Raw genomic sequence first — 26,576 nt, 5'->3', positions numbered from 1 at the left:
GTCTCGCCGGCGCTGCAGCTGTGGGGGCTCTTCCCCAAGCGGGGAGACCCCCCGGCAGCCTGCGGGAGCCCCTCGCCGGGGAGCTAGCCGCCGAAGGAAAGGAGGAGGAGGAGGAGGAGGAGGAGGAGGAGGAGGAGGAGGCCGAGGAGGATGGCTCCCACCGGGCCCCGCTTTGGGGCCCAGTGCCCCCTCGGTTTGCCCCCAATAAGCCCAGTGTGAGAACTGTCACCTTCCCCAGGGGCTGCCGTGAAAAGTGCTGCTAATGCCAGTTCTCCAGAAATGGAACACGTAATGTCCTCCATCAGCTAGAGGCTGGGTTTGCGGCGAAACGACGAGCAGGCTCCTCTCTGCTGCACGTGAACCTCCACGATGGGGACTTTAAGAGATCCAAAATCCTTGAGCGCAAGAAGCACGAGTGTGCCTCCGTGTTCAAAGTGGAGGCAGTACCAGGTGCTGAATTCAGCAGGGAGGCTGCACTTCAAAGGGAAGTTACCTAGGGGAATCCTCTGCATGCAGCACCCGTGTGATGGCGCATATGGGACTTGGCCCGAACACATTATCCAGAATGCATATTTCCAACAGCTGCCTCTTCTCTCCAGACTTTCAAGCAGCTACTTCATCAAAAATGCAAGCCAGAACAGTTCCCGGAGCACTCAGCTACCAGAAAAAAAACACCTCAGGAAATTGAAATGCAAAGATTACATGAGGTTTCTCTGCATCACTGTCTTCTCCCTGCATGCACCATCCCCCTTGCTCCTCTTTGTGTCTGTATCAAGCAAAGAAACAGAGCAACAAAGGACACAGCCTTAATGTTAACTGGCAAACATCCAGAAAACAAAGCAACTGAAATCAGTGGGAATTTCAGAACATCGTGTGCAAAAATCATTTACAAAGTTCATATATGAGGTGCTCAGGCAGAAGTATGAACGTGATGCTGACTCTGAGTTTCAGACTGGTGCTCTGATGCCCAAATCATCCGTTGCCCACAAAGTAAACTAAGATACCTTTTTTTCTTTCTCTCTCTTACACCTTTTTGCATATCCCTCTGCTTGGAAAGCAAATACAAACCAGAGAGCTGCCTTCCCTCTCACAGTTGCTTCTCAATTACTTTCAGCCTGCTGCTCTCAGCCAGCAGCAAGACACAACTATGTTTGAACCAGTTCCAAAATGACTAGACAGACATTTCTACCAGTCCTGAGTTTTCTTCTGATTTTATGAAAACATTCCTGGCCTGGCATAGCTTTTAAATATTGCATTCCCAGTAGCTTTGCTGTAACTCTTCATCTTATTCACAGTCTCTGGATTTCTGACAAAAATTTTTATAAAACATGGTGCCCTAAACCTTAATTTCTAACTAACAATTTCCATATTATAAAAATGCTTTACTTCCAAATGAGAAGTATTTGAGGGCTGGCAAGGAAAAGGCCAGGACATGCTATTGTAAATAAAGTTCTAATGTATTCTTCAGCTATATATAGCTTTTCCAAATATTTATTAGATAAATTGATTTGTTGCCATTACTGCTTCTCTGCTCGGCTGTTTGTGTCTCTCCCTAACTTGACCTGCCCCTGTAGCCACTGGCAACCGAATGGGAAGGGGGCTGTGGTGGGAAAGGAAAGGAAGATGACCCCAGAGGTCACCTTGCTGGACAAGCTGAGCATCTCACATAGCAAACTGCACATTCGCAGTGCTGTGCTGCGGGTCCAAGTCACATTCTGTGTAGTTGGTCTTCCCACAGAGAGTTTCCATGTGAGGGGGGAAATTAATTCTCCAAGGCTGGCAGCAAGGCTTCAATGTGTTTTAATCCTTATGGATAACAAAGAATTGGGAGACATATCATAGCATTCCCAAGAAATGCAATGTGATTTCCCCCTTCCCACCTTTTCTTTGAGATTGAGAAAAGGGCTCCGTGGGTAATGTGCAGGATTAATACGGACTTGGCTGTGCCTGTTGTGCCCACTTACTCCTGTCGGTGGTACTTTTCTAGCCGAGATCCTGCCCAGCCTCCATACGCAATCCCCTAAGGACCTGAGAGTATGTTACACACGCACTCAGGAAAATGCAGACTCCATATCCTCACTGCAGACACCCAGAGGCTCAGAAACATTCTCCCCTATTGGCTATCTAAAACAATGTCAGTGATTACATCTCCCTTCTCTAATCACACCGTAATATTATCCCTTCTAGGAATGAGCCATACCAGTACAAATACTGCAGCAGAAGCATTTTTATGGTGCTGTAACTGCACTCTCCCAAGAAGAATTCCGTCTTTTTGACAATACAAGTAAAACAGTGGGAGACTGTGTATGTGGATGAGCACTGAAAAGGTTCAACAATACTCCTGGAAGATGCCACATTGCCTAGTAGCAATACAAATCTACTACAGGAAGCAAATACACAAGCACTACGTGGGCTTTCTCCTCTCATGGTCTGAGCAGACATGAACAATATGGTTGCTAACCCAAGATATCCTGTTTGCACAATACTTCCATCTTGGTAGTGCTGTGTCAGAGGTGAGCAAGCAATTTCAGAGTACTTCAGAAAAACTTCGGTATAGGCAGCTCTTACAGGAAATAAAAGGTAAAGTCTTTTGCAAGGCTTCTGAAAAGGAGAAACTTACAGAAGAAGCAAACATCGAATGGTGCTGCTGTGTGTTAGCATGGCTATATGTTCACTTCAAAATTGTGGGCATAAATATATTTAATGAGCAAAGTTGTCCAGCAGACATCATTAATACAGAAAGAATGTGAATAGCGAGAAGAATCCTTTAAAATCTTTCTTCCATGGAAAAGCATCACCCAAAAAGCTTGTTGAGAGCCACGGTCTGTGCATATCAAAAGAGTAGTCTCTACCACAAGGTGCACGATGCATGCAGGAACAGCTCGACTGCACCTTCTATCTTGATTGTCTAGATGTGATTAATCCTACAAGGCAAATACATCATTCAGATTCTCTTTGCTTTCATTTTAGGATGGGGGTTTTCCCCTCATGGCCATTTCCTTTTCTTCTTCCGCTGAAAAGCAACAAGACCAGAGTCTGGGAGTCTGCCACTTTGTGTTTAGTCACTGCCTGCAGAGTCACTGCAGATGGTATCTGCTCAATGCTACCAAATGCTAGATGGCGTCTATTAAGAGCACAAAAAGCCTCATAAAATTATTTCATAATCCTTTCAATGTACGTATGCCCTGTTGAGGGGGTAAGCTCAGTCCAGGGTCCTACTCAAATACATACATAAATTCAGCCTTAACTTACAAAGTATATATTTTAGTGTCACACGGGACAGAAGAAAATGCCTCTACTTCCAAATGCCTCCAAAAAGATAATTTCATAGGGAGGACTGGATCTTGTAATTATTATTGTTATAAATTTGTTTTAATTGGATTGTTCCATGGCAGGGAAGGCTTCTTTTCTCAGTGGGGCTCTGTGTACAAGATAACAAGGATTAAAGACCACAACCAGTCACTGAATAAGACAGTCCCTAAGAAGAGAGAAACAGTTGGAGAAAGGCCAAAACCTCTGCCAAGAGATGCTTCAGTGAGTGAGCGCATTCACTCTGATGAGGGGAACCAGAGGATGGCTCTTGAGAAACAGTTCCTGAATTAGCTTTTAGTCTTGTTATCTGGCAGTGAACTTCATAGCATTCACAATGAGAAGCAGACTTCACAATCCAGCCCAGTGTCCTTCCAGTGATGACACACTGGATGTCACTAGGCTGTGTGAGACTGTCAGGGCTCTAGCTAAGGAAACACGTTAGTGAAGGCTTGAAATGTTCTTTTTCCTTTCTGGGTATTGCTTTTGGCATGAGAACAAAATTGACAGTGCAAAAGGAAGGTTGCCAGCAACGTAATAATGAGAAAAAGGATTAAACCAAGTTTAACTTTCTAAAAGTGACTGGTTCACATTAACAGTTTACCATGAACACAGAGAAAGTACTGGGCAGTTTGCATGGTGGTAAACAACAAAGTATCTAATATGCAGAGAATGGCAAAGGATTTTGCCCTTTCTACTCATTAGTGAAGACTGCTCATAGCATTGCAGGATCAGGCCTTATCCAAACTGCTCTTTAAACTTGAGATTTCCATTATTTGAACAGGGAATGGCATAAGGTTAAAATATCAAATAAAGCCAACATCTCTTTGAGGTGCCATTTACTTGTTTCTTTTGAAGTCACTTGTGGCTCTTTAATAAGTTGTACTCATATATTTTTGTGTCCTCTTAAATAAAACATGTGTGGCTCCTGGCAATGCATCTTATATGCTCATAAAATCTGAGTAACTTTGTGCTAAATTCTAATTAAGAAATTTAATTGAGCCTCCAGTTGCTACTCTGTCTATGTGAGCAGCAGCTGGGGACCACCTAATCATTCAGAGGTCTGTGCTACTTTTGTTTTATTTAAAGAGCTGTACATGACGCTGTTCTTTCTTTAGGACAAATTCCCTTGAAATATTGGACAATGAATGAACACAGCATATAGACCTTGTGGCTATTCCTAGACAACCATCTGAGTACTCTCTAAGTGATACTGAAGCTCCCTCTTCCTGCCTTAGGTCAAAACCCTTTCTTCTCCACAGAAAAGATAGCAACATTCTTTAATCTTGAAAGTGTTTACTATTAGAAAGGCTAAATTGTCAAAATAAATATTTTCTTGTTATAGAGATTTCACCACCATTATTTTCCACCGTGTCCTTCACTCTGAAACTTTGTTATCCATAAAAAAAAAAACATATGAAGATCAGAGCCCTCAAATGAAACTTTGAACTCGCCATACTGGTAAACATGCAGAATAGCTTTGCTGCAGTCATTACAGGTATTCTGGTGTAACTCAGGTCAGGCTCTGTGTACAGTGCCCAGCTTCTTCTGAGAGTAAATTAAACAGTAACACAAATAACAGTCCAGACGCTCAGATTTTTCAAAGGTCTTTTCCCCCCAAGCCTATTTAGGCATCCTTATGTAAAATTAAAGCATACAGTAGCCTAACTTATACCATATTTCAAAGCGCCTGCATCTCGGTTTTGTTAAGGGCCCAGTTCTGTTGCAATGGTTTCAGCTGATAAGATTATTCTGGTAAGCAGGGCTTAACCTTGGGAAAACAAAGAATGGATTGAAACAGAGAGTTCACCCTTCCCTTCTCTTCCAGTCTATACATGCACGCACAGGCTGCTTGCACTTCCCCCTCGTTTTAAACCCCATCCACACCAGTTATCTTGCCAGGAAAAGGATATCCCCTTCCACTGGTGTTTCCCACCGCAGGGGTGCAGAGCGCTGGTCAGCCTCTGCCACCTGCTGGCAAAGCCTAAAACGTTCAAGACATTAATCCGGGGGCAAAATACCTAAAATCCATCTCCTTTAGCTACAACCACCATGGTACAAACAGGACCATTTTCTGCTGCTGTTGCTTTCCCCACAGCTTTGGCTGCAAAGGCTGTGCCGGCAGAACCCTATCAGCAAAACACCTCCAAAAGTAAAACAGTTGTTATTGCATATGTACAAAATGCGTCTTGACCACTTGCAGCACAGTGACAGGATGTAAGGCTGATTTGTGAGGGTTTTTTAAGACAATCCAACAATTCTTAAACCTTTCAGATGCTGCATCTGTTGCAGAATTAAGACTTAACACCTGAACTCATCCTCATCAGGCCCAACTATTCATTTCTGCTCCTGAATTCTAGCAAAATTGAAATGTAGATCTGGGTTGAAAACCTGGCAACAGTAAAGTTAAAGGAGGTTGAAATTCTCTTTTCAGCTGTGCATCCTAGGCCTGGTACACTAAGTGACCCATGCAACAGATCTGCACGCGCCCTGTGAATGATAGCTGCTTGTGTAACGTACTGTGCAAAGCTGATACTCGTATCTGTGAGAGGCTAATAACACCCTTGTGAACCAGAGGGTGCCCAAGCACACTTGGGTAATTGGTCCAGTTTTATGCCTTAGACTCACAGCAGCCTCTGGAGGTGACATCCTCGTGCTAAATCCATTCTCATGAGTTATCGGAGTCCATCAAAGGTTTTTCTTATGGAAGTGCTACATAGTAAATTTCTCGTACTGAAGCTTGTTGATCAGAAAAGCATCAACACATTCTGACAATACAAACCCTTGTAGTTTTTCACATTTGCCATGAGCTGAGTCTTGCTGGCCTGTCCTCTACCCTCCAGCAAAGCTTTCTGTGCTGAGGCTGCAGCCTCTGGAAGTTAGGGCAGCCCTCAGGCTGCCCAGGTACCTGTACTGCCACTGCCACCATCCTCCTGGGAAGCTGGGACAGAGGTGGAGAGAGAACACCCCAGGTTATTAGGCAGTTAGTGGATTTGGCAAAAAAAAACCCTGTCACTACATGACATGACAGCTCTTTGGATTCTGGGCTCCTTCAGGAGGACACAGCCTTTCACCTGACATCTCTGTTAGAAGCACAAGAGAGGGGAGGGAGGGCACACCAGAACTAGGCTCCATCCAACTTGGATTTCTATTCCTTGCACAACAGAACCTTATGAAATAGGTCTTACCTCATCTCACCTCATTAGGCTGCAGAGTACTTCCACACTGTCCAAAAGTGTATCCTTACGGTACACCTTCAGAAAAACCCTTTTTGGCATAGGCTTAGAGTGTACTTACAGAGCAACGCTTTCCAGCCAGGGAACAGAGATCAACGTCAGTTCTGTTGTGGTTTAGCCCCAGCCAGCAACTAAGCCCCACACAGCCACTCACTCGCTACCCACTGGTGGGATGGGGGAGAGAATCAGAAGGGTAAAAGTGAGAAAACTCGTGGGTTGAGATAAAGACAGTTTTAAGAGGTAAAGCAAAACAGTAATAGTATTAATAATAGTAACAATAATATAATGAAAAGCAAAAGCTGCGCGTGCAAGCAAAACAAAACAAGGAATTCATTCACTCCTTCCCATCTGCAGGCAGGTGCTCAGCCATCTCCAGGAAAGCGGGGCTCCATCACGTGTAACCGGTACTTGGACAAACAGCATCGCTCCGGACGTCCTTCTTCTCCCAACTCGGTATGCTGAGCATGACATCCTATGGTGTGGGACATCCCTCGGGTCGGTTGGGGCCAGCTGTCCTGGCTGCGCCCGCTTCCCTCCCGCCTTCCCGTGCCTCTGGCAGGGGCAGGAGAGAAGTCTCCAGAGAAGTCCCTGACTAGTGTAAGCACTACTTAGGGACGCTCAGCCGCTACTTAACCACAACGAAAACATCAGCGCGCCATCGCACTGTCCGCATACCAAATCCAAAACACACTACACGAGCTACAGTGAAGAAAGTGAACTCTATCCCAGCCAAAACCAGCACAAGGTCCTAGCGGAATCGCCTCACGTTTCCTTTTTCGGGGCGCGGTAAGGAAATAAACCTGGTGTATTCGGTATATCTAGGTATATTTTAGGCAGGCACGATGACAAACCAGAAGACGTTCCGTTTTGTCACACAGCGTCACACGCACGTATTTCAACCTTCCTCCCGCGGACACCCGTGGGGGCTTTTCTGGTGCGCCCCGTCTCCCCGCGCCCTCCCGGTGCGGGGCGCTCCCGCGCCGCCCGCACGCAAAGGCCGCGGCGGAAGCGGCGGGGCGGGGCGGGGCAGCCACGGCGGCCATGGCGGCGGGCAGCGCGGAGCGGCAGGAGCCGGAGCAGGAGCAGGGCGGACGGCAGCGGATAGGGCGGCTCTCGGCTCTGTCGGTGTACCGCCGGGCGGCGGGGGCGGGGCGGCTGGAGCGGCGCCGCCGCGGGAGGCCGCTGCCCGTTGGAGGCAAGCGGGCCAAAGCGCGGCCGAGGCGCGGCGGGGCGGAGCCGGAGGCCGCGCCGCCACAGCCGCCACAGCCGCCGAGCGCCGCCGCCCCCCCCCCGCCGCAGGGAGCGGGCCAAGGCACCGGCCGGCAGCCCCGAGGCCAAGCGGCCCGGCGGCCCCGCGGCGAGCCCCGCCGGCGGCGGCGGCGGCGGCGTGGTGGGGCTGCTACGGCAGCTGGGGCGGGTGGAGGACAGCCGGCAGCGGGCGGCCGAGCTGTTCCGCTGGCTGGTGGCGCCGGTGGCGCCGGGGGAGTTCCTGGGGCGGCACTGGGAGCGGGAGCCGCTGCTGGTCCGGCGGGGCGACCCCGGCTACTACGCGGGGCTCTTCTCCACGGCCGACTTCGACGCCGTCCTGCGAGGCGGTGAGGTGCACTTCGGGACCCACCTGGACGTGACCAGCTACGCCGAAGGGGTGCGGGAGACGCACAACCCAGCCGGCCGGGCCCTGCCCGCCGTCGTCTGGGACTTCTACCAGAACGGCTGCTCGCTGCGGCTCCTCAGCCCTCAGGCCTTCTCCACCACCGTCTGGCAGTTCCTCTCCATCCTGCAGGAGCACTTCGGGAGCATGGTGGGGGCCAACACATACCTCACGCCACCGGGGACACAGGGCTTTGCCCCCCACTACGATGATATCGAGGCCTTTGTGCTGCAGCTGGAGGGGAAGAAGCACTGGCGTGTCTACAGCCCCCGGACGGATGCCGAGGTGCTGCCCCAGTTCTCCAGTGCAAACCTCACGCAGGCTGAACTTGGTGAGCCTGTGCTGGAGACGGTGCTGGAGGCTGGGGATCTGCTGTACTTCCCGCGTGGCTTTATCCACCAGGGCGACTGTCTCCCTGACGCACACTCACTCCACATCACGGTGTCTTCCTACCAGAGGAACTCCTGGGGGGACCTCCTGGAGAAGCTCCTCCCAGCTGCCCTGCAGATGGCCTTGGAGGAGAACGTGGAGTACCGGCAAGGGCTTCCCATGGACTACCTGGGGTACATGGGGGTTGCCAACTCGGATGCAGTTGATGCTCGCCGAACAGCCTTTATGGAGAAGGTGCAGAGCCTGATAAAGAAACTCGTGGACTACATACCCATTGATGCTGCTGTGGATCAGAGAGCCAAGTCATTTCTTCATGACTGTCTCCCCCCGGTGCTTACACAAGGTGAAAAAGCACAGAGCATATATGGCTTCCCGGCCCGGTGGCAAGATGGAGGCCCCCGCGATGTCGATATACTGATAACAGAAGACACAGAAGTACGTCTCCTCCGCCATGGCATCATTAGATTGTGTAACGAAGAAGCAGGAGTGATGCTGTATTACACGACAGAAAACTCAAGAGTGTATCACAAGGAAGAACCCAAGTTCCTTGAGATAGATCCCGAGTATACAGACAGTATTGAATTTCTCCTGTCTTCCTATCCAAACCATGTCAGGGTGGATACCCTTCCATGTGAAACCTTGGAGGACAAGATTTCTCTAGCCACACTCCTGTTTGAGAAGGGCATTCTGACTACAAAGAAGCCTCTGGTGCAAGTGTAATTCTTATTTTTTTTTAAACAAAATAAATATACATTTGTTTAGAAAGTGTCTTGTCTTGTTCTCACTTTACACCTGCTAGGTGTGAATCAGCAGTCCAGATCACAGTATCTCGTCTGGAGGCAGAAGGACTTTGGCATGGGTAGAGAAGTCAAATATTCTGATTAAAATTGGTGTCTACTCTAGGAGCAATTCTGCATGGGTGAGTGACTAGAGAAGGGAAGTGCTTCATTTTTTATTTTTTCCTTTCACCAGCCATATTACTACACCCTAGGTAACTTCAGGAAGCTAGTGAACTTTCTTGCAGTCTGTAAATCATCTGTGTTTACACAGGGTTTTAAAGCAGCGTGTCTTACAGCAGGAAGTACTCTCATTACTCACAGGCAACTTTGGTGATGGTCACCATTCTGTGTGCTTGTGCTGTGCCACACTGTGCATCCAGCGCGGCCTTCAGGCCTGTGCTGTGCTGCACAGATCCCCTGGCCACAGGAAAAACTCAGCCAGCTCTCCCTAAAAGTGGCACCCACAGACAGCTCCCACTTGGTGCCAGTGATTATGCCAACTGCATGGCCCTGCACTTACCGAACAGCACAAGATCTTCTCATGCAGATGCGAGGCACTGCATTTGAAATGCTTCAGGCTGTGTCTCTCCTTTTTCAGTCTGATGATTGTGAGCTATCTTAGTGATAGAATAACCTCCCTCACTGGTCTTCCTCTCAGCAGCCCCTAGCAAGGAAATTACCAATCCTTTCAAGGCAAACGGGGCACCCTTTAATATGGGGGTTTTATTGCTGGGTGCAAAAAGTTCTATACCAGGACCTAACAAGTTACATGAATATGCACCTGGCCATGTGGCCAGTTCCTGTAAATACTGACAAGCCTCAGACACCCTTTTCCACAATGCTCTTTTATTGACCCAGTCAGCAGGCAAGGGATATTCTGTCTTTAAAGCCTCCTGAAGCTGCCCCCACTAGAAGGAGGCTGCATTACCCTGTGCTCCTCTGAGCTGCTGGGTCATCAGGGTTTCGTAAGGGGGCCCCTTTGCTTTGTGAATCACTAGTGGCTGGACAGAAATGATGTTGCCACGCGTCCTCTGACCCTTCTGTCTGCTCATCCTTGCCAGAGGATTAGTGGGTCCTCATCCCACCATTCACCCCTCTGGCAAACAGCTCGTACCTCAGTGATGCCCTTCCTGAGCTGCTCTGTGTACCCCCCTTGCACCACAGGCCCTGCACCACGGCTGGCTGGGCCATGGGCGCTTGCAGCATGGGCAGCTGTATGGCAGGCTCCCGCTCCACAGCTTGCTGCTTGGGGGCTGCGGTGGGAAGTTGCACCAGTAGCTCATGCATGTCGTTCTGCACTGGCTGTAAGCACCTCCATGTCCATTTCAAGCATGTTGATAACGACCAAAGACAGCACAAATTGTCCTTAGCTTTTCCTTTCCCTGGCCCCTGTTTCTAAGACAGCATAATACTTCAGCTGGGGTAGGGCATACTGATAATTCCTCCTCAGTTTCTAAAACCACTGGGGGAATGGCCTGAGCTAAACACCTTGCAAATACCCTTTACAGATTTGTGCAGGGCCAGCCAGGCAGAGTTTCTCTTTTCTTTATTCTTTCTCCAGAAAGGCATTTCTCACTGAGACCTGCCCGCCGCTGCTCACTAGGAGGTGCTGGTCTGTTACGATCCCAGTAAGAAAGGCACTCACATTCTGTATCATTAAAAATACTATTTATTAGAGCTAACACTCTAAGAAGAGAATAGCATAGATAATCTTACATCCCTTTAGATGCGGGGAACCCCAAGCAGTGTAGCATGTAACAGGACTCCTACCCACACGCAGCACACCATGCAGACATAGCCTATAGCAGAGATTCTCCCCTTTCAGTCTTTAAAGGTAAGACTTTTATGTAAGGGAACAGCCATATTTAACACATCTACAGTCAAACAGAAACAATGTTTGCCTGAGAATGTCCTTCTGCACTGTTCAATAAAGGCAAGGCCATGCAGGTGTCATAATTGCAGGTACCAAGTGGTAGCTGCCTGTGGAAGCGCTGGCTGAGTTCTCCCCGCGGCCTGGGGATCTGTGCAGCACAGCACAGGCCTGAAGGCCACGCTGGATGTGCAACACGGCACAGCACAGGCCTGGGCATGCTCAGGTTAACTCTGTTGTGGGTCACTAACTGCCCGATGTACAATGGTCTTCTCTTCAGGATCACTACACTGACTTCCACTGAGAGAAATCATAGAATCATTAAGGTTGGAAAAGACCTCTAAGATCATTAAGTCCACCTGCCAACCCACCACCCCCATGCCTCCTAAACCATGTCCCCAAGTGCCACGTCTGCACATTTTTTGAACACCTCCAGGGATGGTGACTCCATCACCTCTCCAGGCAGCCTGTTCCAATGCCTGACCACTCTTTCAGGAAAGAAATTTTTCCTAATATCCAATCTAAGCCTCCCCTGATGTAGCTTGAGGCCATTTCCTCTCGTCCTATCGCTTGTTACTTGGGAGAGGAGACCAACACCCACCTCGCTACAACCTCCTTTCAGGTAGTTGTATAGAGCGATAAAGTCTCCCCTCAGCCTCCTCTTCTCCAGGCTAAACAACCCCAGCTCCCTCAGCTGCTCTCTCCACGAATTCTGAGGATTTCAGACCTAGTGACAACCTGATCTCTCAGTTTCAGAATAAGAAAGTAATTTATCTGCTTCATGCTTTCTTTCCTGTATAAAAATAGGAACGCATGTTTCAATGAAATATTAATAATAATAATAGAATATGGATGCATAATAATGCTACAAATACACTCGCAATAGCAACAATTAAATATTCTTCATCATTTAGAAAAGAAAGCCGTTTGCATTAAGTTAACAAACCAGACATTTTTTTCATGGTCTCTCACTTTCTACTGTGTATGCAGTCAAGTACGAAGAGATGGGTCAAACTTAAGTTCATCCAATTCCCTTGATTTCTGAGGTGTCTTAAATCACAGTGTTTATTTGGAGCATATATATTCTATGGCTTTTTATAATATTGGATCCAAAGGTACCCTTCTTGGGTACCTATGATTTTATAGTGCAAAGGTACTGATAAAAAGAAAACAGGCAATTGCTTGATTTCACAATGTTTCATAGCAGTTAGAACTTCCCAAACCCACACAGAGATTAGCAGCCTCCAAGCAGGTGCTTCTTCCAACAGACTCCTAAGGGTTGGTGTCCAGCCCATGTTGCCCCACTGCAGCAGATGCATAAGCTACGATGGCCTTGAGCCTACTGACAATGTGTATGCTTGTGAGAGCCCTCGTTAAACCTTCTGATGTCACACTTTATCACTGGGGATCTGGCATTGGAGAGGAAAACGAGTCCAGACAACTGGCATTGTGATCCTCCCTATACATCTTACATACAAAAGATCTCCCTGGGATATATTCACCAGGAAAACAGAGGAGACTTGCATCGTTCCCACAGCTGCCCTTTGTTTTCTGTTTCCTGCTCTAGGGACGGCATCTCCATGTGATCTAAAGCAGTTCAGTCAGAAATGGGCTTCCAAAATGACCTCATGGCAGTAAAGAGACTCGCAGGAGGTGAGTGGAACTGTGAAGCTGTTGTGCCCACAGCAGAAAATGCACCTTGCAAATTCGCCTGAAATTCCAGCTGAAAACTTCTCATCCAAAGGCTAGCTAAAAATATTCCTCCAGTAGGAGGAAACGGGAGAAGCGTAAGAATACACTTGTATTACAATCTGTCTATGGGCGAGACAGCTCTGCTCCTCTAAATGATCATACACTGTCTTCCACAGGGCACTTCCTCTGTGCAGTTTTCCTCTCCTCACACCTTGGACAACCCCATCCCTCACGATAAACCCACACAGCAATCTGATCAATGGTCTGAGGATGGCTGCCAGAAGGAAAGGGATGGCTGATACATTAAAATCAGTCCTTGATCAAACAGTGAGTCTGTCAGAAACCCGAGTATACCCTCAGTACTGCTAGTGCTAAGTACTAGCACTTAGATCTCCTAGTAAGTGTCTGGATTCACCATATTCACCTGACACCAGGTACAGCCTGTACCGCCATGGGACACCAGGGCCTGGGCACAGCTGCCATCTTTGGAGATGCTTCTGTGGTGCCAGGGGACTGGTTGTGCCGAGCCCACCCTGCCACAGGCTGCAGGGAGGGCTCCAGGCAGCCTTGATGTCTTCCAGCACAGCGAGTGCCCCTCGGTTGCAATCTCCCTGCCTGTGTGTGGGAGGGTATGGGGAAAGACCAGCTGCTTTAAGCACTCCCCACTATGGAGCACTAAGATTAGCCGAATAGGCAGAGCCTGCCTGCCCCATCAGGCAATGGGGTAGATATGAGATACTGTTGTCCCGGCTGCACCTGGCACAGGCTCTCTGTCAGCTCTGGTCTGATGGACCTGGGGAAGCGTCTCTTCCTCCAGAGGCCACACCATGGCTTATGGAGGGGAACATTCCGCATGCTGTAAGGCAAGGCAAGGCAAAGCTTGCTTGAGCTACGTCCCTGGCACATATTCAGGGGATGCCTGCCACACATGCCTGTTCCTCCAGAAGCACTTCTCCCAGAAGGGCTGGAGTGGAGCAATGCAGGACTGGATATGTACGGAGGTGGCTGCGAGGCTGTGGGTCCCTCTCTTTCCTTTTGAGGTCAGGAGAAGTCTAGATAACGGTCTGGCGGGATGGGTAACTTTTAGAAGCTGAGGTTAGGTCTGCTGAGACCCAGCTTGGTAATGGCCCATCTATATTTGCTATGCTGTGAGTGCACTGAGCACCATTTTCTCTGAGACGGTGTTGTCCAAACAGTAATGGAGTCTGACAACATGTTATAAAATAAAGCTTTGTAGAGATAGTAGGAAAGATGAGCAACTACACACCCATATGATTACTCACCCAATCACTGATAGCAAACACAGGATTGTAAGTGATGCCACGGGTCCAGTGGACTGCCAGGGACGTTTGGTGTCCAGATCATTTGGCAGCAAGAGCCAATCATGCCAATGCCTTTTGAATGCGGCTAAGAGTCATGCGACCCCTTGGCTGCAGCAATGGCAGTCTGATTTGAGAGAATCATTCCTTATACTAACAATGTGGGCAGCATCCTGCCTATGCTGCCAGTGTTGGTCAGGGGCAGGGTGTTGGGAGGCAGGACATCAGATGGGACATGGGAGGCAGGGCATGCCTGGAGGTAATGCAGCAGAAACCCCGCTGGCTGCCATCACCCCTATGTACTCTGTGTGATCTCTCAGCGTACCTGAATGTCCCCACCAGGTACCTTCAGCTGCAGTCCAGCTATGAAGTTGTGTTGGTGTTTGCCTCAGGTGGTGTTCAGTTCAGCATTAGTTGACTGACTGAGTCTTGAACATAGCCTTTGAAGTATCGGGGAGGCCTCTCTTCTTGACAGGCACTTCATCACTGGGCACACAGATAATTTATGCAAAGGCAAGTGTTTTGTTAATCAAACCAGAAAGATGTTTGCAATCTCAAAGAAAGTAAATGCTAGATATATTCTCCTCCCTTTTCCACCCTTCACCAGGAGCAAGGAATCCATTTTGAACCAGCTGGCCATCTAAGATGGGGGAAAATGCAGCATAAGGCTCGTTCAGACGACCAGGATGATGCTTGGCAAGAGATCTAGGCTTTATTCTACACCCACGCACACCCCCCACAAACAAAGGCAAATCTGAAGGACCTGAGTTGACAGATGCTTTTTTGCTTATTGAATTAGTATTGTTCACACCTGCACCAGTATAACCCCAATAACATGGCTTCATATACCTACGGCTGTGAGTAGAATTTGGTTCACATTTTCTGTAATTTCCCTGAACTTTTTTGATCAAGCACTGAGAAAAGGGATAGCATTTGAACTGCCCTTAATTGAACAGATCATATGCAATATGCTAATTTATCTTGCTGGTGGCCTGTGAACTTTAAATAAATTTCTGTACTCTCCATATAACTGTGGTCTCCCCATGTGTATACCATCTTCAGCCCATACTTTAAACCAACCTCCACCATATGTACCTTTTGGGCACAGATTTCACCACATTTACAGTGAATGTCTCATCACAAATGGAAACATCTCTGCTGAACTGCAGAAACTGTACAATATGGGGTGGTAGAAAAAGTAGTGGTGCTGGTGTCTTTGGTTAAGAGCTCTTGGGCTGCTGTGAGAGATACCTCCTCCCTGGAAGAGCTGTGTCTTCTCTGCCTAGGGTTCACCTCTCCTCTAGAAGTATGTGCTCTGGCTGATGACTTCCACTTCTGGCCCCAATATGGTCTGGTCATCCGAGAAGCTGTTCTGCAACCTTCTCGCAAAGGATGTACACCTGCTGCTTTGTGTTTGGATTGCAAAATCTGTGTAAAACATCAGAACTGATAAAAGAGAATTAGTAGCAAAAGAAAATCCCAGGCCCTTCCCTACCTGTGATGTTTTGTAATCCATGCTCCCAGCCAAAACCTGTGGGCTTGCCCTAGCATGGGTAAGGCACTCTGGGCGTGGGCATGAAAAGCTCATGGCAGAACAGGAGGGAGGGAGTGACAGGAGCCTTGGGGCAGGCCGTGGCCACAACAGGTGCTGTCATTTGGTGAGAAGTGCAAGCCTGCAAAGTCCCAGGAGATGCCAGGAGAGCGGCACCGGGCTCGTGGGGCTGTCTTTCCCCTGAGATGCTCCCAGGCTGTGGCCCCATGCACCCACTCCAGCTCAGGGTGGCACCAGCCTCTCTTGGGATGCCCCCACTGCGTAAGGTGGGCTCCCATCCCATATGAGCTCCTGAACATCTTCCCCCATGGGGAAGATGGGACCCAAGCCTCAAACGTGGTCCCTTACTGGACTTCTGGGGCAGGGGGGCCTGAAGGAGCTGGGGCAGCAGAGAGTGGAGAGGGGCTTTGTGCCAGACCTTGCCATACTACCCCACAACTGTCCCCATGTGGAGCAAGTTTCAGGCCCGCAGGCTAGGGACAAGTGGGAGCTTCCCTCTCCTCCAGCACAGCACTAGATCCACGATGGTGATGCCCTGCTGCATGTGGGATCATGTACCCTGGGTGAGCTGTCTGGGCTGTCCAGGGGAATCAGTCCATTCTAAAGTACTCCCAGACTGTGGTGGCAGTTCCCCCTGGTCTACACACAGCAAAGTGGCAACCCTTTCTAAAGGGTACCTGCAGCTTGGGAGAAGGAAGGGAGAGCCTGTGAGAGAAGCCTGGATATGAGGAGGAGGGCTGCCTCACACAACTGCTAGGAACTAAAATGAGCCAAGTGGTGGTCGAGGGCTGGTTTGGGAGTGGGAAGGGGAAACTGAGAAAGTCACCACGCAAATCATCTCTGCCAGTGGACCTTAATCAAAATGCTGAAATAATTGCAATTATTAGCACTAAGATAGATTTGCATCTTATATAGGTGGTATCTATCTTTCTGCTGCTCAGTGTCTTGCCAGTTAATTTGCAGTCATTTAGCAGCTGACAGCTAAATGATTTGTCATGTCCTTTCCCCAGAAGATGCTTTTCTGCAGTTCCTGTTGTGTACCTGGTTTGAAGCATTCTCAACCAGAGAAACATTGAAAGCAATCATTTCAGGCAATACTGGTCTTTGTCTTGTCTGCTCCAGGAAAAGACCCATTTCCAGGTATCACCAACACACATGAACTAGGAGGAGATCTTTTTGAGCACAGAGCAGCCTGCTGGCCAGTCATGGTCCTGGCTTATTATCAGTATGAGGAAGCCAACTGAACTCCACCTGGAATATTTTGAAGAGGCTGTGAACTATATGTGCAGCACGCACAGGTAGGAGCACCCTCCATGTCCCCTGGGCTCCAGGGAGCACTTCTCCAAAGTGCCTGTCACTTTGCCTGAGTTCTCTCTGGAGGAAGCTGCTGAAATATTGACCTGGCACAGCTGGCATCTGCCAGGAGTTTCGGTGCCTGCGCTCTAGGAAAGAGGAAGGGTCAAACAGATATACACTGGAAGGGCAGAGAATGGGTACCCTCGAGGTACCGTCATCTGGAGTGACAGATATGGTGTCTGAGATATAATAAGGTGGGGAGGTTGTGGAGGAGAGAGACATGCATTTTCTGAGGCAGACTTCATGAATTGTCACCACATGCTTCCATGTGAACTCTTAGTCTAAAAAGTACAACCTAAAAAGCATTTCCCGGTATCTAGCTATGGTGGGTTGATCTTGGCTGGCTGTCAGATACCCACCAAGCCACTCTCTCACTCCTCTTCCTCAACCAGACAGGTGGAGAAACTAAGAAGAAAAATGTCGTGGGTCAAGATAAGGACAGGAAGATAAATCAGCATTTGTCGTCACAGGCAAACCAGGCTTGACTTCAGGAGAATTAATTTCATTTATTGCCAGCCAGTAACAGAGTAGCAGAGTGAGAAATCAGAACAAAACTAAAACACCTGCCCCCCACATCTCTGGGCAGTGGCAGGTCCATTTCGGAGCTGGCTGAAACTGTTTCTGTCCAACATAGGGGAAGCCCCTGGTCTCTTCTCACAGAGGACATCCCTATAGCTCCCCACTACCAAAACCTTTCCACACTAGCTCTGAATAGTCTTACTTTTCTCCTGCAGCCTGTCCTCAAATGGTGCCATTGTGCTTGCTCTCTTGGCTGTTGCCATAGCAACTGGGAACATTTTTCATGTGCATAGGAGGTGCTTGGCACTTGTGCATCAGAAAAACTAATCATTGGCATCACCTTCTTCACAGTGTTTTGCAAACTCTCAGCGTTATACAATGTTCCCCTCCAGGAATGAGTTGTTGTGTTTTTCAGCTCAGACCTGATGAAGATTTCCTCCTACCTACCAGGTGAAGGGACCAGGGGTTGGCCTGCTCAGTTACTCCAAAGGAGCTGGTGTCTCTCGCCATGTCCACCTTCCTGAAGAACATCACAGCTGTTGCTTCCCTCAACAGCCCTGTGGCCATTACAGCAATTCCCCTCTTACAAGGATAAAACCATCTCCTCTTTGACCATTGACAAACAACAGGTCAAGGTCATTGATTCCAATATTCTTGATTGTTCTGACATCCTTATTGACCCCTTTCAAGCCCCTGGCAACCAAAGCCTGATCCCACTAGAGAAAGCTGAGGCACAGTTACTGTTCATCTTGGGACAAGATGACAATGTTGTCAAAAGTGAGTATTATGGTACTGAAGTCTGCAAGCTTTTGCAGGCTCAAGGGAAGGAAAACTTTCAGATTCTCTCCTTCCCTGGAACAGGACACTGCATTGACCCTCCCTTTTTCCCTTTGTACCCCATAGGAAACCATCCTGTCTTTCACAAGCAGGCAATCCTGGGTGGGGAGCTGGGGGCTTATTCTAAAGCTCAGGCTCATGGTTGGCCACAGATCCAGGCTTTTTTTCAACAGATATTTAAATGACAACTAATGTGCCAAAAATAACATGCAAGCAACACACAACTTCGAACAACCAGATCTGATAAATTCTTTTACATTTATCAAGTCAAACCTTGTTCACAGGGTTTGATAAAACTGCAGTATCTTCCATGACTTTGCACATCCATAACTCAGAAAAGAACTCGGTTTGCCTTTTGCATTTTTCCCCAAACATTTTTGCTCACATCTCAAGAAAAGGAATGGCAAATAGATTTGTATTAGCCCTTGATAAATTAGGTCATGTGCAATATGTGCTGGTATATTTCTCTGACACTTTCTATTCTTCTAATAGTTGATGGTACTCTGCATATCACTGTGGTGTCTACATGCACATAGCTCACACTTTGAAGCAAGACCTCTCGAATGCTAATTTTGGAGTAGGGGTTTCACCACTCTTGTGGTGAATGTCTCATCACAAATGGAAATGTCTCTGATCTCTGTGCTGCTGGAAGTGTGTAAGAATGGATGCTATAGCCAGGGTGCTGGGGTGTCTCTGGTTAACCCTCAGGAAGTGTCCTTTGCCCTCTGTGCCTTCCTTCCATCTTCCCTTCAGAAGGAACTGGTTTGGCTCATGGATACTTCTGTCCCCAAGATGCCATGCAAAAAGCTATTCTGCTGAATGTACAGCCATTGTGATCTTCAAGTTCACCTTTGTTATTAGGGTGAGGATTGTAATGGAGACTGAGATTTGAAAGCCATGGGGTCATCTGCTGTGCTTTGGTTAGAAGTAGGGATCTTTCCATCTCGACCACCCTCTACACCCCAGAGTGGAACTTGCAGGAGCTTGGGTGGAAGGGCTGCCCAGGTGGGGAGAGTAGACCAGAGAAAGCTGACACATAGCCTTCTTACCTTCACTCTTCCACTGCTCTTGGGACACCAAGTGTGGAGGAGAAGGAATGTTGCTTCAGCATCTGCTCCAGCATATAGTCAAGCTAGTGATGAAATCCAGCACTGCAAGCCAAGGAGTGTTGTTGTCAACAACAGGAGAAGCTGCCATACGTTCAGCGCTGGACACTAGACAACATACCCCCTTTGCAAGATGACAAAGCACCTCACCTGTTTAGGAGAGATGGGGCAATCTCCATGGGGAACAAAAGACTGCTGACACTCTGCCCAGTACCTCTGACCACTTACTATTCCAAAACTGGACAACGTTAAGGATTCCCTCAGATGTTTCCACTAGTTTCACACCACTGAATCATACATGGGGAGCTCTGAGCAAGAGGTACCTCCACCTGCATCTCCCAGGAGAAGTCAGGGAGCCTGAGGAAGCAGGTCTCCCTTTGCAGTTTTCTTCGGAGCAAAAGATCTGGATAATACAGACTGAGTGGCCCTCTTTATAAACCCTTGCACAATCCATTACTGGAAGAGCCAGGTGTTTCCTGACCTGCCTAAAGAGTCTGCGAAAGTGCCCCTTCCTCACCCCCACGCATCCCTACCCACCCTGCCCCATTCACCTGGCTGTGCAGGTGCCAAGGCTGGGCAGAGCCCAGTAGAGACATAACCTGCCTCAGCCAGGCCTTGGGGCAACCAACATCGGGGAAGAGGCGGAAAGAAGACCCGAAGCTGTGCCGGGCTGGCGCTGGTTTGGCTTCTCCCCGCCTCGGCTGGGGCTGAGCCTCGCTCAAGTCTCAAGGCTGAGCCTCACGGCCCAGCTCAGGGGCTGTCCCATCGCTCTGCGGTCCGTCGCACACAGGCCCTTCCCTGTCCCGACAGTGAATCCCGACTGCGATTCTGCCTGGTGGCTGGGCAACACCTCTGCCCGCCCTGCCCCGCACGTCCCCTCGCCCACAGCCACCGCCCGGCCCGGGGGAGCTCGGCGGACCACCGAGGAAGAGCTCCGCGGTGCCCGGCCGGCTCTCACAGCGCAGAGTCCTTGGTGGAGATCCCTCCCACGGCCGGGGCGGGCAGCGAAGGCAGGGGCGGAGGCAGGGAGGCAGGCGGGCGGGGCGGGGGAGCCGCCGTCCCGCTCTGCACCGCCCCGCCCGAGCCCGGCCCCGGACCGGCGGGGACCCGTCCCGGAATCCGCCCCCAGAGGCGGAAGCGACCCAGGAGCCATGTGGCAGGTCACCACCCGTTCCCTGAGCAGGGCGAGTCCCTGCGGCTGGCAGAAGCGGCTGCCCTGGCCCAGCCGCAGCCCCGCGCCTGCGGCCCCGCAGCGCTGCAGCCCCGCACCGACCCTTCGGACGGCCCCTGCCCGCGCCTTCTCCTCCATGGCCCCCTCCGTCTGCCTCTCGCCCGCCGCCCGCAGCCTCTTCGACGAGCCGCTGGCCATCGCCGTGCGTGGCCTCGGCCCGCGGCAGCAGGTCACGCTGCGGACGTCCTTGCAGGACGAGACGGGCGAGCTTTTCCAGGCCTGCGCTCGCTACCAGGCGGGGGACGACGGGGAGCTGGACCTCGCCCGCTGCCCCGCGCTGCCGGGAGGCAGCTTCTCCGGCCTGGAGCCCATGGGGCTGCTCTGGGCTTTGCAGCCCCAGAAGCCCTTCAGGCGGCTGGTGAAGCGGGACGTGCAGAGCCCTTTCCTCCTGCAGTTGGAGGTGTTTGAGGGCCACGGGGACCCCCCCGGGCAGCTCCTGGCCCAGGGGCAGCACGAGAGGGTGTTCCTAAGGGATGGGGTGCAGAGAGTCCCGGTGCGAGAGGGAAGGATTCGGGCGACGCTTTTCCTGCCCCCCGGTGAGTACTGGCTCTGCCGGGCTCCTTTCCCCACGGGTGTTGCCTCTGCTTTCGGCCCTATGCCCCCAGGCCCCCAAACCCACTCCAGACTCCCCCTGAGCCCGGTACCAGGCAGAGGACAAGGGGGAGCTGGACCTCGCCAGCTGGCACTGGGCATTCTTCAAGGAGCAGGCCCGTCAGCCTGATCAGCTTTGATCTGCTGGCCATCCTCCTCACGTAGCATCCCTGAGTTTATTGGCTGGTGTTGGATATGAAGGCATTGATCACAGTACCCTTTTCGTTTCCAAATGCCGTGGGAGGTGGTGTCGGCCAGTATTCAAAGTACCTTTCCTCTACCTGGCTGTTTTCCAGGGAATTCAGCTAGTAATTCTTAGAGTAAGTTGAAGGTTGCTCTCCGAAAATCAGGAGTCCTAAGCCTGCTGCTTCCCTTCCCAGCCTCTCCGCAGATCCTGAACTTCGTAATGTCCTAGTTGCTGCAGCCCAGGCTGCCTTTGCTGCCTCATTTGTCCCCAGTTCTTCCCTGTTCGTGAGCTGAAGATCAAGTAAAGCATTAGACAGGTTTACCCTTAGAGTATTTTTGTCAGAATATAATCATTGAGAGGGTCTGTGACATTTTCAAATTGCCTGACAAATGTCGTGTTGTCCTCCCAGCAGCTGTCCAGGCTTCTGCTAGTTGTCCGCAGGAAGCCTCATCTCTTGTCTCCTCTTGGTTGAGTGGTCTATAGCCACTCGACCACCACATCCCACCCTGTGACCCAGAGGCTTTCACCAAGCATGCCTCTGGAACCCTGCATGCTCAAGGAGCTCATCTACATAGCACGTGCCTTTGCCTCTCCCCCTTCTTCCCTGCCTGTCCCTGGTAACTCCTCCATGATAGTGCCAAAATCGTACATGCTGTCCCAGCCAGCGTCCCAGACTCTTGATTGCGTTGTAGCCCTGTGGCTGGAGGTGTCTTTCCAGTTCGTGTTTGTTGCCTAAGTTCTTCGTGTTACTCTGTAGACACCTGAGGGCAGCCTTACCCTCCTCCTTTCCATACTTTGTTCTCAGTTTGCAGCAATCCCTCTGAGCCCTGTCCCCGATGAACCTAATGTAAAGCCTCCCTCACCAGGTTAGCAAGGCTGGTTGTAAATACTTTCTACTCTTCATCACAGAATAAATGGCTATACTGAAACTGAGAAGCTAGAACCATCAGAAGATGAGATTTTTTTGGATCAGTCTTCTGGGAAATTTGCTGGGGAGAAGCCTCCTGGGTATTTTTGAAGCAGAGCTTGATACCTTTGCAGTAAATTTATGTGCTATAGAGAACTAGTTGTGACTGTCAAGAGACGCTTTCCCTTCCAGCCACATGTTCCCCTATGTTTATTATCCAAAAGATTAGCAGGCCTGCTATTCTGTGCTGTCTTGTTTAGTTTTGAAGCAATGTAGCCATTTACTGAAAACTGGCACAGTAATTTAGGACCCTTCGTACCATTCTGCTGCTCTGTTATGTGGTGTCTTGCAGGAAACGGCCCTTTTCCGGGAGTTATTGACTTGTATGGAACTGGAGGAGGACTCCCTGAATACAGGGCATGCCTACTGGCCAACCATGGCTTTGCTGTGCTGGCTCTGGCTTACTACAGCTATGAAGATCTCCCCAAAGATATGAAAGAATTCCACCTGGAATATTTTGAAGAAGCTGTAAACTTTATGTTACAACACACCCAGGTTGGTTTGTTCATGGACACACTCTGTCACTAGAGGGAACTCTCATTAGTCAGGTCCTGTCAGACTGCAGATGGGGCAGAGCTGCTGTACTTAAAATACTTCATTCAGGTTGGCTGTAATTAATTTGTTTTATGTCCTTGACTCCCATTACAATGGTTCTCTGGAAGATTATTCCAGTTCTTCCTCTTGAACTGGACAGGTGACACATAATTTCTGCCCCATTCAACCCAGTGGTATAACTAGGGTACTAGTTGCCTGGAGGCTTATTGGACTTCCAGTGGGGCTTTTAGGTTTATGCTCTGTAGAATGTCCTTCAGAACTAAATGCCCTTTTCAACCATGGAGCACCTGATAACCTTCTGTGATCCAGGCCTCAAGGAAGTCCACCAGTAGACATTTGTTGCTGTGTATTGTATAAGCTGTTAAAATCACTCCAAAATATTGGTATTTGGTGAGTGTGGGTTTTAGTAGCTAGTTGTGAACTTGGGGATCCTTCTAAGTCAACACCTCTTAGCCCTGCTCGGTTCTGCATCTGCTTCCAAGTAGCTGTGCATGACAATAACTAGAATTGCACAAGGCAACACTTGGTTTCTCCAGAGAACTCAAAATAAATATGTTGCTTAACCTCAGAAAGATGAGTAGTTGTTAAAGGTCTTGGTTGCTTTTCAGTTGCCCTAACCCTAACTGCTCGTGCCACCTCTCTGCCCAGAAAACTCTGAAAATTGCTTCCCCCCCGCCTTTTTTTTCCTCTGAGAGCAGCACCGTAGCCTTCCATTAACACCTCCAGTGATACCCTCACCATATTTTTAACACATTGCAAAGTTTCAGCTGTGTTTTCTAATTTGCCCCTTCCCATATTTCAAAGTCAATGGGTTTGGAGCCTATCACACTGGTGATAAGGTACAAAAGGTATTAAATTTTGATGGTGTCTCAGAGACTTGTTACCCCTGAGGGCCTTTGGATATTGGAGCAGTTGTGATACTAGCTTCTTCCAATATCCTTAGAGGATTTCAGCACCCGGTAAGATCATTTAGCTTTCCTATTGTAGTTAATTTGCCTGTGTAAAAGAAAACAAAGCTAACCTATTCTAGATGGACTCCAGAGGACTGTACAATTTGCTTAGAAAAATAGTTTTAATAGGTTATTTTTTAAGATACATTTTAATGAGTAAGGTATCTTAGAATACTTCCATTTCACTGTGAGTTAGACACCAAGCATGCCAGAGAAATGTGAGAGCAGCTAATGTAGAGTCTACTATCCCATGCGAGCTTCTTAATAGGGGAATTGGAGACAGTGGTTGAAAACAAGAAATGCGTTATCGTAACTGATGACAGTGTCATGGTCTTTGCTGACTTTGAGCATTTTGCACTGAAAGAATGCATTTGTAGAAGAGACCTACCTTGTCCCTTCCCTATTCTTCCCTGAACTGCCTTATAAGCAAAGTGAATGTGGGGCTGCACATCTGCATGCTTTTTGCAAGCACGGCTATACCCTCTGCATATGCTTCAGCACTGAGCCTTGTAGCTTTGTTAGGATGATGCTGCAATCTCAGCAGGGCTTATGATCATAAATCAAGCATGGAACAGTGCCCCAGGGTCCCTCAGACGTGGACCCTGCACACAGCACCTTAGATGCCTATACCTGGGGTCCAGGTTCAGGACAGACACTGCTGCGAACGTGGCAACATTTTAAAGAAGTGGCATGCTGTGGTTCATTGCTTCTGGTTTCTCTTCTCTCCCCTCCAGGTTAAAGGTCCGGGAATCGGTTTGCTTGGAATCTCGAAGGGGGGTGACCTGTGCGTCTCCATGGCCTCCTTCCTAAAGGGCATAACAGCCACCGCCCTTATTAATGGCTCGGTGGCAAATGTGGGCGCAGTGCTCCGCTACAAGGATGTCACCATTCCACCCCTTGGCATCAATGCAAAACGCATCAAGGTCAACAAGTCAGGGGTTGCTGATATTGTCGATGTACTGAACAACCCGCTAGAAGGCCCTGACTGCCAAAGTTTTATTCCTTTGGAGAAGGCCGAGTGTCGTTTCTTGTTCATTGTTGGCCAGGATGATCACAACTGGAAAAGCGAATTCTTTGCAGTTGAAGGGAGCAAACGTTTGCAAGCTCATGGGAAGGAAAAGCCTGAGATAGTCTGTTATCCTGGAGCAGGGCACTATATTGAACCCCCCTTTTTCCCGATGTGTGCAGCCTCGATGCACCTGCTAGTTGGCAAGCCTGTGATGTGGGGAGGGGAGCCCAGGGCACACTCTGAGGCACAGGTAGATGCTTGGCAGCAGATCCAAGCTTTCTTCCACAAACACCTCACAGGCACGCCATCTGGAACATCCAATAAGCTGTGATGTGAGTTAGATTACAGATGAAGATACCGGTGCTTCAAGTTTGTTTTGTTAAATGGCTCTGAATGAGAACAAAGAACATCAGAGAATAAGCTACTGGGTTTCTTGGAGGATGATAGCTGAGAACTGGGATGAAAATTTGCCTTAGCTTTCTCTGAGGAAACGTGTTATATGCCATTGCCCTTACCAGAGCCAGCTTCATGCTCTAGTTTTTCTGGAAGCAGCTGTTCTCTCTTCCCGCCTCTAGTAACCTTTCTGTTCTCCCTGTGTACTGCCCTATCCGTTGTTGCTCTTTCCTCTTCTCCCACATCACTGGAATGCACCTGCCTTAACACTTAATATCCAATATTCACTTACCAAAACCATCAATACTGTGCCTGCATTCTCAGAGAATGCATCTCCCATTTATAAATGAGCACGTGCAATAGAAATTACACTTTGTATGGTTTTGGAAAGTTTGTAAGCATGAAGAAATGACAGAATTGGACCTGTTGGTAGTCATGCCTGGAACTGCTTGTGGGCATCTCCTCAGCAGGGCTGGATATCCCTGTGTAGGTCCACAGCACTGCTGGAGGGGAGTTTCTCCCTGCCTGTCCATTCCCTTAATGCCTCCACAGCTGCCTGCTTGTAAGTGCTGCTAAAAACAGCAAGGCTGTGAAGATGGCACGGCAGCTCCTTGCAGCATCTTTGCCTCATGACCGAGCGAGCGCTACGATGGGGGGTTTGTAGGAGCTGCCATTGTGCATGGGGGGGCAGGGACTGGTCTCTCCCACCGGGCCCTGCAGGACTCCAGGCTTCCTTTCTGGCTCCCTCTGAGGAGCGGGGTGCTTGCTCACCCCCCGCCCAGTGATTGTCGGTGGCGTTTGGCACCCAAGTGTGAGTTTGGAAGAAGACTGAATATTGCTTGTGGGGTGCTGGCGAGTTTGTGCTATCCTATAAAAAGTGTTTAGCACATCAGTGCCTTACAAAGGCAGCGTGAGCGGGTGTAGGCCGAGTTGCTGTTCGTGTGTTACTGTTCGCGTGTTACGTGAATTCTATTGGTGTGTTTGCGCGTTTTGCATTCGCTGCGGGTTTTTTAATGGATTAAAATAAACCGTTAACCTCTACCGACGGCTGGCTGTTCCAGAGGGCCGGGGGAATGG

The 26,576-nt window shown here is 49.4% G+C and overlaps 2 protein-coding genes across 2 annotated transcripts; both read left to right on the top strand.

Annotated features, from left to right (window-relative positions):
* Window positions 1-6,764: 6,764 nt before the first annotated feature.
* Window positions 6,765-9,354, top strand: RIOX1 (ribosomal oxygenase 1). The gene is given in 2 exon segments (XM_075105702.1): window positions 6,765-7,829; window positions 7,831-9,354. Coding segments are annotated over 2 exon segments (1,719 nt in total). The 5' UTR covers window positions 6,765-7,586; the 3' UTR covers window positions 9,307-9,354.
* Window positions 9,355-20,704: 11,350 nt separating this feature from the next.
* Window positions 20,705-26,540, top strand: LOC142062767 (acyl-coenzyme A thioesterase 1-like). The gene is made up of 3 exons (XM_075105701.1): window positions 20,705-21,383; window positions 22,885-23,087; window positions 24,832-26,540. The coding sequence occupies exons 1-3, from the start codon at window positions 20,768-20,770 to the stop codon at window positions 25,435-25,437; spliced, it is 1,425 nt and encodes a 474-aa protein (XP_074961802.1). The 5' UTR covers window positions 20,705-20,767; the 3' UTR covers window positions 25,438-26,540.
* Window positions 26,541-26,576: the final 36 nt, after the last annotated feature.

Source organism: Phalacrocorax aristotelis, chromosome 10, assembly GCF_949628215.1.
Source record: "Phalacrocorax aristotelis chromosome 10, bGulAri2.1, whole genome shotgun sequence".
In the NCBI taxonomy this organism is placed as follows: domain Eukaryota; kingdom Metazoa; phylum Chordata; class Aves; order Suliformes; family Phalacrocoracidae; genus Phalacrocorax; species Phalacrocorax aristotelis.
Note: the sequence above shows the minus strand (reverse complement) of the source record. Positions and strands in the feature narration are given on the sequence as shown.

Coding starts and splice junctions, on each gene's coding strand:
- LOC142062767 (XM_075105701.1), top strand. CDS start 20,768: ATGTGGCAGGTCACCACCCGTTCCCTGAGCAGGGCGAGTCCCTGCGGC. Junction 21,384..22,884: donor GACGCTTTTCCTGCCCCCCG/GTGAGTACTGGC, acceptor GGTGTCTTGCAG/GAAACGGCCCTTTTCCGGGA. Junction 23,088..24,831: donor TTATGTTACAACACACCCAG/GTTGGTTTGTTC, acceptor TCTCCCCTCCAG/GTTAAAGGTCCGGGAATCGG.